Consider the following 13,865-nt stretch of genomic DNA (forward strand, 5'->3'; position numbering starts at 1 on the left):
ACCGATGGAATGAAAAGTGAAATTCAAGTGTTTGGTCTTTGTACATTATTAAGTATTTTAATAATATGGGATATGTTGTTATTAAAGTTAAATACATTAAAAATACAAAATGGGTAATTTGGGAATCCAATCTTTAATTTTGATTGATTACATTTCTCATTTAATCAAACATGCATCAAGTTCTGTTATGGTTCAATAACTTTTCAATTATTTTCAGATCCAAACCACGCAAATTATGGGATCTATTCAGTTAGGCATACAACATGCCATTGGTGGCCTTGCAAGTAAACCTGAACGAGATTTACTTATGCAGGATTTCATGACAGTGGAAACAACAAATTTCCCCCATGAAGGGTCAAATCACACTCCAGCTCACCATTTTTCAGAGTTCAAATTTAAAAACTACGCACCTATTGCATTTCGTTATTTTAGAGATTTATTCGGTATTCAACCAGACGACTTTTTGGTTAGTTTTATATTATAAGTCTACATAACATAAAATTTTGTAAAATTATTGTATATGCTCTTTTTATTTAGATGTCAATGTGCAGTGCACCGTTGCGAGAATTATCCAATCCTGGTGCTAGTGGAAGTATATTTTATTTGACAGATGATGATGAATTTATTATAAAAACCGTTCAACACAAGGAAGGTGAATTCTTACAGACTTTGTTGCCTGGTTATTACATGGTAAATATTTTTGAAAACAAAATATAGAAGATTCAAATAATAAAAAGTTATGTTTACAAAATAACCTTCTATATTGCAACAAAAATCCATTTTCAGAATCTTAATCAAAACCCAAGAACATTACTGCCAAAATTTTTTGGTTTATATTGTTATCGATGTAATAGTAAGAATGTTCGGCTTGTTGCCATGAACAATCTTCTACCATCATCGGTTAAGCTTCACCAAAAGTACGATCTGAAAGGTTCTACATATAAAAGAAAAGTATGATCTAACTTATTAGCTATTTCAGATTTTTTATGAAATTATAACTGTAATTAATTTCTTTTTGTTTTTACAGGCATCTAAGTTAGAAAGAGCAAAGAAGTCACCAACCTATAAAGATTTAGATTTTATGGAATTTCATCCAGAGGGTATTTTTTTGGAATCAGACACATATACTGCACTAATTAAAACAATTCAACGAGATTGTAGAGTTTTAGAAAGTTTCAAAATCATGGATTATTCATTGTTGTTAGCAATACACAATCTGGATCAAGCGGCAAGAGAAAAATCCGTGAGTTTATTTATTTTGTTGACAGGTGACTGTATACTACCAAGAAATATTTCAAAACTTTATTTCTTCTGACGATGAAAACAGGAGCAGAGGTTATCGACGAGTGCAGAAGAAGATGGAGGTGAGTCGGGTACGGAGGGTGTCGGGCGAGGCGATAAAGTAAAAGAGAATAGGCTAGGAGCAATTGCATTAAACAGATCTCGTAGCATAAATCGGCAAAGGCTAGTTGCTCATAGCACTGCTATGGAAAGTATTCAAGCTGAAAGTGAACCAATTGATGAAGAAGAGGACGTTCCGTGAGTACTCGATTTCTTATGTAAAAGTATTGTCATCTGAAGACTTCGCGTCTCTAGTTCGTCAATGTAATGTATTAATAAATTGGTATTGTGAAATATTTATATTGTTTTTTTTAAATATCTCAAGCAGACCAGGTGGTATTCCAGCGAGGAATGCACGAGGGGAACGTCTTCTGCTCTTTATCGGTATTATTGACATTCTTCAAAGTTACAGACTGAAGAAAAAACTCGAGCACACATTGAAGTCGATTGTTCACGACGGCGTAAGTTTAAGATTTCGTTATAATTGATAACAACGTAATAGCATCAACATCTCTTACAATTTTAAATTGTTTATAGGACACGGTATCCGTACATCGACCAGGCTTTTACGCTGAGCGCTTCCAAAAATTCATGGCACAAACTGTCTTCAAAAAAATACCATCACGTAAGTACCATCCGAATCAACCGTTAGTAGCACACTTGACTTCGATGTTAGTACTCAACAAAGCTCATTCCTAATAAAAATTTTCCAAATGAATAATAATTGATTGTAGAGAGAGTGTGAATTAAATTAATCACAAAATAGGAAATTTCTTATAAAACGCGACATCTTAATATTGCTTAAATGAATGAATTTATTTTTAATAATTTTAAAATTTAATACTTCAAATTCGTGCGAATATTTTTACATAAGATGAGGAATTGTCTTCGGGAAAAATATGTATTTCAAAAAATATGTTATTCAGATTTGAACAAACAGTAGAATATTGTGCTGTAAGCTGTAAGCTAGTTATATAATTTTTGTTACTTCCAATGATAATATGCCATCGCGATTATTGTCTGTGATTCATCAATTATCGTTAACTGGTGGAAATATTTTGAGAAAAATTTAGCACAAATTTTGTTATTTTACATCAATTATTCTAAAAGTTTACTGCAATGTTAATAAATCTTAATAAATGTTTCTACCAGTCGAACATCATATTTAATATTCTTCATTCATCACTATTTGAATCCTTTTGGAAGAAACATTTGTATAGAAAGGAGAGAATACTGACTGTTGAATGCGAAATGACGATGTTAAGGAATTGTATATTTCATCATGTAACACATAATCATGTACTAAGTCTTTCATAAAAATACTATTATATTTTTTCTTATTTTTATATTTTTGTACGTCATCAAAAAGTAGATTATATACTCTTCGTTTGTACATTCTATATAATTTGTCACACATACACAATAACTAATATTTTAACTTTTTATTATTTTTCTCCGTCGATTCAATTCTAAGTTAAGCTTTTTACGTAAAAAAGTATCTTTTTTATGACGTTGATTTTATGCAGATTAAATATTTACAACGTAATTTTCTACAAAGCTTGGTGTCCACAAAAATAGCTGAGTATTTTATACGAAATATTGAAAAAATATAGAATGTAAACTATAAACATTAAATATGCCAAGTTTTAAAGACTAGTGCAAGTCGAATAATTGATTACTTAGAAGTTTTAGCATAAAAAAACGTTTATGAAAACATTTACCGGATTTTCTCGTCATTAAATGAAAAACGATACTAAATACACGAGTTGGTTACTTATATTTAAGTTAATAAATATTCCAAAATAAAGCGGGCTAGTCAACGGTATTAAAACCGAGAACAATTTGTTCTTTTATTTTATCGTCTAATCATTAAATTAATGGGAGTTATTTTAATAACCAAATTGATTCAATCGTACGACCTCATTCTGTTATGATGAGAAGATAAAAGCAAGTAATCCATTTGCATTGCGTTAAAAGTAATGTATTGAAAAAAATTAAAATTAACACAAATGAACAAATTGCTTAATAACACCGATATATATACATATATTTAATCGTCGTGATATTATTTGTTATTTTATATATTTTTTACTATTTACTAGTTTCTAAATGCACGATTCGCGCAAAATAAAACTCGCCGGTGTTTCGGAGTATTATTTATGTTCTTTGTCATAGCTGAGATTGTACAGTGCCTGTTCTACGCAAACAATTTTCTACAAAATAAAAATTGACGGATCCTGTATAAAATTGTTGTACTGAGTTAAAATTGCATGAAGCTTCTTATTTGTGGAGTGCATTTGTGGAAGCGGTACATGTGTTGGTATTAGAAAATAGCAATCTTAAGAATTTTATGTCAATTGATGAAGGTTTCAAAGTGATTGACTGCCAACAGAATTGTAAGAAAATGAAACTAGTTGCGCATGACGTAGTCATTTTTGAAATATTACATGAAGGTTCTCTGATCTCGTTATGTAATTTTTTTCCACTTTAACTGATACATGTGTCAGTGAAAAACGGACTATGCATCTAAATACGTTAAAAACTAATAGTTGATAGAGTAATATCATAGATTTGAGATTCTGTTTTCATTAGCATTAAGATAACACGTTTATTACCGATCAGGTCTCGGTGATTGCTCTTAGTACAATAATTTTTATGGAGTCAATTTTTACTTGCCACAAAGCGAACTGTATAAAACTGACTGTACTGTACAAAATCGTACAATTTCGGATTTGGCATGGAACGTAAATCATTAAATTTAATAAAATATATAAATTAAATGAAAAAAAAAGTTGAACGCATTTCTTGCCAGTAAAAAATAAGTATTATATAAATAAGTTTTGAATTTTATACCGCTGTAATATTTGTATTTACCTACATATTATTTAATTATAAGAAAGATAACAGTTCCATCACAAATAGACTAATCAAACTTCATTGATCTGTAAGAGAAATAATTAAGAAATAATTCGGTTATAATTGAGAATAATTTTATATTCAATTTTTGCTAGATGATTTATACAACTTTTTTTTGTAAATAATAAAATCTTGCAATATTTTTATTTAATAATTGTACAAACATAAAAGGCACCTTGCAACATTAAAATAATGTGCTTAAGATTATATTATGATTATGTATGTAACTATAAAAAAGTCAAAACAGTGCATCAACGTCGAATTTTGCATACATTCATTTTTTCATTGCACCTCATCAATAACATCAACGTATGTTATCACATGAGCCGATTACCCGATGTTTTACTATGATAATGCTGTACAAATTATTAAACTGTGTTTTGCAATTAATTTTGAATTATAGAACAAAGGTAAAATAGTACGTGTAAATTCTTGTTAAATTAGATTTTCAAGTAGAAAATAGATAGGCGGCGATGGAAATTCTATAAATTTTTATTTTCTTGTACTGTAGTACTAGAAACAACGCGAATTTTCAGACAAAACAATGGACTGTGGGTATGGAGATTTAGTGAAACAAATTTCTTCTAAAATAGTTTTTTACAACGAAACCGTAGTATAAGTAGCAATATAATGAATTACAGACAAAATAGAATAGAATATCTGATTATTAATTTTTTTAAATATTCAGCTATTGAGATTATGTGGACACCAATGTACATAATTATATTTTTCAAATAAACATTTGCTCTAACAAAGAAACAATTACATTTCATTTTGTACCAGACCTATATCCAACAACATACAGACAGTTACTTCACTACTTATTACAATAAAATAAGCATTAATTTTACGTAAGAAAAACACTACTTACATATTCCAACACTACAAATAGTCAAGGTTTCTATTTGAAACAAATGTCGAACCAGAAACATAGATCAGCGAAATTCACTCAAAATTTTACGAAGCTAAAGAGTTTTCATTCTAGTTCTTTGTTTTCTTGATAATACAAATCAGAACTATACTTGCAATTGTATAAAAGACTGCAGTGTTGAGGTTTGTAAAACTTTACCTGAAAGGTGTACCTCTTGGATAATATATACACAGATTATTTTTGTCGAACTTGTAACCATAAATTGGGTTAAATTGCGGACTTGATTATGTGTTGATAAATAAGCATTATCGTATGTGTTATAAAAAGAACTACGTATACTAATCCTTTCGGTGACATTTTCAAATCTATTGCTGTGTTCTACTTTACTGTCATTATCACTTTCTTGTACTTCAACATATTGTTGAATAATCCATCTCTATATATTAAAAATACATTGTGTCGTATAGATAGATACATGAATATATGAATATACATATTTGGCGTTAATTGGACATTACGAGATAATGTTCAGTACTGAGTTGGCTAAATGTGATGTTTTCTGTGTCCGTGCACTTCTCTTTCGTGTTCAACCCTTTGAACCCGACCTGCCAAATCGACAATCAAATGAAACTTGCAATAAAACTGCCACTCGCCTATTGTCATTTGGCGATGCTAATTAAGTGGACCTGCCCGAGATTAAGGGGAACCATCGCAAATTCCGTAACCTCGTCACCAGCTATATAGGTAACTTTGCTATCTCTCTGTCACTGTCTTTCTGTCTGTCTTGTTATCTAACTATTTGTTTACTATACATCACTCAATACATGAGATGGCTATTTTTTTACAATCCAATTACCTTATATCTTGCTTGTTCATCGTTACATGTTGTCTTTGTTGTTTTATTTGTCACTCTTTTTATCGACTCCTTTCCTCTTCTTTTTCTTTTTATTTCAATTTTATCAAATTCTAAGTTCTTTTAATATAATTAGCTTTATTCCTATTTAGTAGTTAAACTTTTAATTTAACTCGACGAATGTTTTGATCATTACAAAATGCACGTCATGATTTTTTTTATTAAATGTGATTTATTGAGGTTTACTATTGAATACATATTTCGTTTACAACGCTGAATAACTCAATATGCCAATTATATTTAGTGATTCCAATCTTATTTTTATTTAATTTTGCTCGTTTCCTCTTTAAATTTGAACTGAACGTCGTTACACACGCACACACACACATACACACTCATATATGTCATTTTAGGTCAATCTTATAACTTAAAAATTCACTTTTTTCTACTGATAATGTCAATTGAAAGTGACCAGCAAGATCTATAAGTGAATATTAAAACATATTTAAGTTAAAATCTAATTTTTTGCAGAAATTTTAAATTCGACTAGTTTCTTTTTCTATTTCCGACATTTTATAAAATTCGATTGGTTTTGTAGTATGGAGCATATATTCCAAGTACTGTAACATGGGAGATCTCATAAATGAACGTTTAAAATTATTTATCTTTCGGCATTTCAACTTGCTACATCTGAAGACTCGACATTATAAGATCAAACTATTAAAAAAGGAGAAATTTACTCCGGCTATATATACATGTCAAATGGATGTGCACGTATTACATGTACCAAGAATTGTCACTAAAAGAAAATCCTTAATTTGTAGTTGACGCACAGAGACAAATCTACAGAACTATACCGGTTTTTCAAGAAAAATGTACTACTAAGTAAAATTTAACATGTAGATAATTACAAGATACATTACTTGCTTTCTGTCTAGACTTACTAAATTCAGGAGTTGATTTTATTATTATTAATTACTAAGTTTATCTGATGCAACTCCACAAAGCTGATTATAGTAATTTTTAATTTCTGGAACATTAGAGTCATAACTTGTAACAATTTACTTTTTTTCTACGAAAGGCATATTTCTATCAGAAAACCAAAGAATTTGAAAAATATACTAAATTTAAGAATTCGTGAGGTTTTCGAAAGTTTTGAAGCAACACTCTAACATTTAGTAATTTTTTCTTTGGACAGGTGACAGATTTTTTTCTAGTTTTCTTGGTTTCGACAATGAAAATATGTTAAAAATAGTCCACATAAAATATTGATTGAGCTTTTTCTTATTGACGTGAGGCAGGTTTAGATCTAAAAGTGATTATCACAGAATATAAACAATATTTTTGCCGAACAGGTAGTTAGCCAAATACAAATTGAAAGTTCTGTGGATTTGCTGTATATGAAGATATGTTTTTGTTCTGTCCTTGAGATGCTACACAACTTTATATTTATACAATTTTAGACACCTGATGCATGTTATTTTAATTCTATTATTTTTCCACTCATAATTCTATATAGAATTAAAAAACTCACTATTCTTTAAGACTGTCTCTCTCCTGTATTATCTTATTACCTCTCCTTGCTAAATCAAAAAATCAAAGCGTTCGTCCCAATTGTAAATTATAGTTTCCTAAATCCTTAGAATAATTTAATAACAAGAATTATAAGCTTCATAGAACTTTTCATTTTACGGTCCTTTCTATAAATGCATGTAACGTTTACATCTATGTGAAAGATCAATATAAGTAACGAGTGATAGGATTTATACTTCTTCGCGTTATAAAAATTGATACATCTCTTTTATCCAAGTAAAACGAAGAGTATGATGATCGAAGAAATTTTTATGCAATGTCTTCAATGTCGATATTTTTTTTGTCATTTCAACGGTTATAATAAAGTATCAATAGTAGGTTTTTGCTATGTGGCTCCTTCATCTTTTAATTATAATTATTTTTTAAATAATAAATAATAGTTTACTAACTATTAATATGTACTAATTCAAAGATTAACGTTTAATGTAGTGGAAAAACTACATATTTTTATAAACCAGTTGATTATTTTTTTTTTATTTATAATACAAATTGTTTGAAAAATTACTATTTAACAATATAAAACATTTAATACTTTAGGAATTAAATCAAAAAAATCAAGACATAAAGTTCGAAGCTCCGACGGGACGAGTTGGGATAAAGGTCTGTCATGAAATTTGAATGATGCTCTATTTAGCGATTCAGTACGTAAAATCCATATTTTCTAATTGGCATATTAGTGCCGCGTACTTGATTTTTCACTTATCTTAAACAACTATTGACGTTTTTTGGATATTTCGTTGACGATAATGATAATAATTGACTTTACGTAAAAGTAAGTTGAACTTACGAAATAAGAAAAAGCACGAAATTTTTAATGTAAGCATGATGACAATAATTAGAATTTTACATTTTGCGTAAAGTTTGTAGATTTTTTTTATCTCAAGTGTTACTTTATGTGTTTTCATTCATACAGACATTTTTAGTTCATCTTCACTCAAATCTGACTATGTTTTTGTAAAATGATTTTGTTTAGATGCCGTATGCTGAATGATTAATAATACGTAGTTTTACCAGAACTTAAATGAGTAATAGATCTGTTGTAGGAAGTAATTTTTTCACTCTTTCCGAAATCAAATAAGTTAATTAGACGAACTAATTGAAAACGTTTTGCAGTATCTTTATATTGTAATTTTTTTTTATTATGATGTTGAATGAGCAATCGACACGTTTGTTTTTGATTCGTCCGATATTTTTCCAATTAGAAACTTGAGTGTCAACAGAATTCCGTTAAAACATGAATTCAACACCATATATAAAATCACTAAAAAGTTATTGAAGTGAGTATGTCTCTTATTTTGAACTCATAAGAGTGTGAATTTCTTTCTGCATTAATTGTTTTTTGTGTTATTAGAATAACAAAAAAGATATACAAAGACAAGAGTACACTCGTTGCGCCTTTTGCATTCTTTAAGCACCGAGAATTAAGTTTGCTTGTGTGAATTGTAACAATTTTAGAGAGTTGATTTTATGAAACGTTAACTGATATTAAGCAATTGAAAAAAAAAATATTTTCAAATGAGGAATTCGAAGTACAACGATGGTTAAGTGATTCAGATGATGAAGTAACTTAAACAATGACACGAGTTACAGTAGCGTGAGTTTTACTTCGAAAAACGCCAAATAATGTTTGAATTTCTTCGTGACTAACTACATGCAGTGCACCAGCAGCGTTTACGACACGATATCGATTGAGCTCGCTTTGCGCGGGCAACTGATTCACTGAGGAGAGGGATCAACCGAAGAGCTTCTTTCACATCGGGATTTTTGTGTTGCAGCGCTGAAACATTCTCCTTCGAAGAGGAAGAGCATCTCAAAGCCGGTGAGACCACTAGAAGCTGACTTCGACTCAACGGGTAAGTCGGCCACCGATAGCCTTCTTTATTTTATCTATACATGTTTCAAGTTGACGTATATACCTCACGATGGCTATGAAACAGTTGCATCTGTGCATTCGACGTGCTTTTATGCAGCGCGCTGCTTGTATGTCAAGCCACTGCGATAACCAATTTTTCTTGTGCCCGATCTGTTTCCCAATCGACTTTTATTTATTATTTATGCTGATGATTATTTTTCATTTTATTATTTTCATTCACTTTATTTTGCATACCCGTACGAGAAAGCGAGCATTCACTGTTGTCAGATTATATCTCTGTTCAGTATGCTCCTGAACAATTACTGGATCCTTGTTCTTCTTCAAATATCGAAAATCCACTCTCCATCCTCATTATTAATTTGTCATTAGAAACCAGATCAATTTAAATTTAGCGAAAGCAAGTAGTAACTGCTTAGTTGTTATAAAGAATATCCGTTACTGTTCCTCTAATTTAAATTGATGGAAAATTGTACATACAAATCGATGTGGCGAGAGTTGCATTTGAGTCGAAAACGAACTTGCAAGGTAAACGACTTCCTCGAGGCGGCAGAGCAAGTTCCGATGAATCAAGAGGTGTAGGGTAGCTTCCTGTCTCGAAACCCTTCACCTGTCTTCCGATCACGAGGTAGAGTGAGAGAGAGAGAGAGAGAGAGAGTGAGAGTAAGCGAGTAAAGGCCTGATACGCGAACGGAACGCGAGACGGGCTGAAAGAACAATCGATCGACGCTAGCTGCGAAAGAGCTGTGTACCCTACCAGCTACCGACACCGTGCTGCTCAACGCCCCTTGACAATGCTGCTTCTTATCATACCTTAGTTTGCTTCGCCTCTTTTCAGTTTTCTTTTCTCCTCATCTCCACTATCATTTTTTTATCTTCTCTCAAACATTTCTTTCTTCATTAATCTATTAAAATAATGTCATTTATGCATAATCATTTATTTCATATTTGCTGAAAGCAGACAAATTAAAATGAATACGAGTTATCATTTTTTTAAATTTTGCTATTTGATTGCATTTGAATCGCGAAGAAAGTCTATTCTAAAATTTGATGATCGTCGTAAGCTTTACGCATGCAGTCGTTTCCTCGTCGTATAATCGTCGGCTTCACTCCTGAGCTGCATTGAATAAGCCCTCAAATAGCAAAAACTGAGCCGTGCTTCAATTATTTTTGTAATTGATTGTATTAAAAAAATGACTTTTAACTGTCGATATTTGTTACACTATTATTATTATGTTACCTCCTCAATGTAAGTTTACCTAGCGGGAGTACGTGTTGATTGTGAATGAAAACGTTGTTTGTCTGCTTTCAATATTTTCTTAACAATTGTAATGGCATGCTGTTGTATGTGGTGGTTTAGCGGTGACGGCTATCGGTAATTCAGCTGTGCATGTCACATCACCCACAGAGCCCGGTGAGTTGTTCGCTTTTTATCATTTTCATTATCATTCTATGCTGACCGTACCAGTTCGTACTCTCATTTTGGACAATCATATAAAAATTTTCACTCCAAAGATGTTTTCACGCTAATCTTGACCAATGCTTTTTCTTGTGTTTTTCATTATTATCCAAGAATTGGAGAGCGAACAGTACTTCAAAAAAATATACCGTTAGAAACGTTTCACGATCATTTTCAACAGAAACTTGTCCATTAATGATTGCTAACAATGCTTAACAGTAGGCTGATTCACTTACAAAATCATTGTTGTGGAACTAATCAATAACTAAATTGACAAAATATTTTTCTGGATACGCTTTATGCTTATGGAAATAAAAATTTTTGATACTGATACTGATAACAAAAATGATTGAAAATTTTAAAAGTACTTCATAGAATATTGATGCGTATAGAATTTTACAGTGTTAATACAGATCCTGTATTGTTTTTTGTTCAAATTACGCTTACTTTGTTTTTTTTACGACCTTTGATTCGATTCAACCTACAATATGTTGAGCTTCATTTCGCAAATACTGGAATTTTATTGTTTGAAATGTAACAGTAAAGTCTTTCATCGACGATCAATCAGATGTAATATGATAATTTTATGTTCAACTCACTGACTGTCGGTCTAATAATGAGCGAAACGAGTGAAAAAAGTCATATATAATATGGAATCAGATTAGCTTTCAACAAATATTTTAAACCTAGGTATATTATTCCTTACATATCTCTCGATGCAAAATTTAAAATACTTTCTTTTTTCTAATATATTTTGTGTTAAGATATATTTTTTGTTATTTTGCGGCAAATAAATGTCAGGTACGTAGGCACACCGGAAGCGTAACGAGTTTGTTTGGTTTTCTGTTTGTATCTGTCTCTATCCAGATGTACACTAATTCTGAAGATCAACTAGAAATAATTATTTTAATCTAGATAAGACGTACTGTGACGCGCTAAATTTGAATGAAAAGTCACAATCACTTCATCGTCTAGGTTGGCTTGAGGCTCTACGCGGTGAATTTCGATCATAAATCTTGTTTTAGCAATGACATAACATAAAAAATGTGATGATAATAATAGTCAAAGGAATGAACGTGGAGCAGAATTTTTAGCGTGTTGCACACTTGGAAGCTTGAATCGATCATAGTTTGTTATCAGTACACAGTAATCTCTACATTCAGAAAAACTTGGGTTGCTTATGATCGTATTGGGATGAAGATTGGTGAAAACTGTCGCAAAAGCTTGTCTAATCTCCGAGAAAATGTGGCGGGGTAGGCGGGAAACGGTCCGATTTTTCTGAGTGTACGAGAAAGCTCGTTAACGGAGCGACGCAAGGAGCTACGGCGATCGTGCGAGCCGCGATCACGCACGAGTGTGCAGAGTATAATGGGCAGCGTGTGGTTTGTTGCCTGACCCGAGAACAGCAGCGGCAGCAGCGGCGAGTGCGCAGCAGCAGGAGGCGACGAGCCCCACGCCGATCGCCACCTCGACTCCGCTGGCGCCGGCTGCGGGCCCGCTGAGCCCGCCGCCGCTGCAGAGCCAGCCCCGGGGCCCCGGGGCCGAGCTGGCGACCAGCAGCAACGACAGAGCCGGCGCCAGGCCTGACGCCAGCCCGCAGTACCCGGCGGTGCTGAAGGGCAGCGCGACGCGCGCCAGCAGCAGCAGCGCCGGCTCGCCGCCCGGCGCGGGGGCCAGGGTGCCGCCGCCGGTGCCACCCCGCGGCAGCGCCAGGCCCAAGCAGCCAGGTGACCAGCAGCTCGGGCCGAGGGAGCGCGCGCCGCCGCGAGCCGCGCCCCCGCGGCCGACGCCGCCGCCGGTCTCCGAGGACGACGAGTTCGTGAGCGTGGAGCGCCTGGCCGACGACTCGTACGTGATCCGCGCGAGCCCTTGCCCCTTCCGGCCGGAGCGCCGCGGGCCGCGGGCCCGCGGCGTCGCGCGCCCTGCGCCCGGCGGCCGCACGCCGCCCATCCCCATGCCCAAGTTCACCTTCTTCATCAACCCGGCGGCCAACGCGGAGCTGCTCAACTGGCGCATGTCGCGCAAGGACAAGAAGCACTCGGAGACCTTCTGCGAGCGCGAGCGCCGGCGGGAGCGCGAGCGCCACTCCCTCGAGCCCTGCTGACGCGCGCGCGACTCCGCCGGCGCCTCCCCGCCCGCCTGCCTCGGCGGCCGCGACTCGCGATGCGCTGCGCACGGCTGCGGCGCCTAGTCGCCGCGTCTCCCTCCCGTTCGCGGCGACCGCGCGCAACCGGCCCACTTGCACGTTCTGTTTGTCGTTGTGTCTATTTGTCAGCGCATTTATCAGCTTTTTCAAGATTCGTCTGATTTACCTGGAAACCACGATCTGCCGGTTCTGAGTTTCCTGGCTCGGCTTTCTTTAACTGTTTTTCCTTTTCGTTCGATAGACATATTTATCTGTTTTTCTTTTGTGCAATATAACAATGTTGATCAAACCAACAGTTAACTACCTTAATGATGTTTTCGTTATTCTTTACAGTAATCATGACCTTTTATCGTTGCAAGATATTAGTCTAAGAAAAATATACAACTTCGTACAAAGTTTAGCTCTTCCACAGTCAAAATTTGTATGTCCTACGGTAATTTTTAATAAAAGTATCTGAAATGTACAAGCGTACAAAATATATACGATACTTTTTAGCAACTGACTGAATTTTCATTTTTTTGTAATTTTGTCCATCCTCAAAATGTCAGATAATAATTTAACGCTTGAAATAATATCAGTAAAGCTCCTTTGATCATCTCTTCCTCGCTTTGCTAGTTACGCATTGAAAGCTTTTTTGATGTATACGCTAAAAGCACATCTTGCAGGAAAAAAGAGAAGAGTTGTTTTTCATTTTTTTATTGTTGGTTGTGACTTACCTTAGCGTTAACTTTCAAAGTTACTTCTTCGGTTTTCGTTTGATATTTGCTTTCACTCAATTGAAGAGCTGATCTAAAATGCGTAAATTTACACAATTCT

General features: G+C 34.1%; 1 protein-coding gene across 10 annotated transcripts in view; it reads left to right on the forward strand.

Moving 5' to 3' along the window:
• The window catches only part of LOC131667770 (phosphatidylinositol 4-phosphate 5-kinase type-1 alpha), a 40,854-nt gene that overhangs the window by 4,095 nt on the left and 22,894 nt on the right, over positions 1-13,865 (forward strand). For 5 of the 10 annotated variants that reach the window (XM_058941445.1, XM_058941453.1, XM_058941450.1 and 2 more), the window contains exons 4-14: positions 218-466; positions 538-690; positions 787-951; positions 1,028-1,243; positions 1,328-1,539; positions 1,670-1,802; positions 1,879-1,966; positions 5,810-5,872; positions 9,350-9,427; positions 10,805-10,858; positions 12,310-12,630. In XM_058941445.1, the coding sequence (XP_058797428.1) occupies positions 218-466; positions 538-690; positions 787-951; positions 1,028-1,243; positions 1,328-1,539; positions 1,670-1,802; positions 1,879-1,966; positions 5,810-5,872; positions 9,350-9,427; positions 10,805-10,858; positions 12,310-12,630 (1,732 nt within the window). The remainder of the gene's footprint in view (positions 1-217; positions 467-537; positions 691-786; positions 952-1,027; positions 1,244-1,327; positions 1,540-1,669; positions 1,803-1,878; positions 1,967-5,809; positions 5,873-9,349; positions 9,428-10,804; positions 10,859-12,309; positions 12,631-13,865) is intronic. The other 5 variants (XM_058941446.1, XM_058941447.1, XM_058941448.1 and 2 more) reach the window with 5 other exon arrangements.

Source organism: Phymastichus coffea, unplaced genomic scaffold (genome assembly GCF_024137745.1).
Source record: "Phymastichus coffea isolate CEN01 unplaced genomic scaffold, Cenicafe_Pcof_1.1 PCOF00070, whole genome shotgun sequence".
NCBI lineage: Eukaryota > Metazoa > Arthropoda > Insecta > Hymenoptera > Eulophidae > Phymastichus > Phymastichus coffea.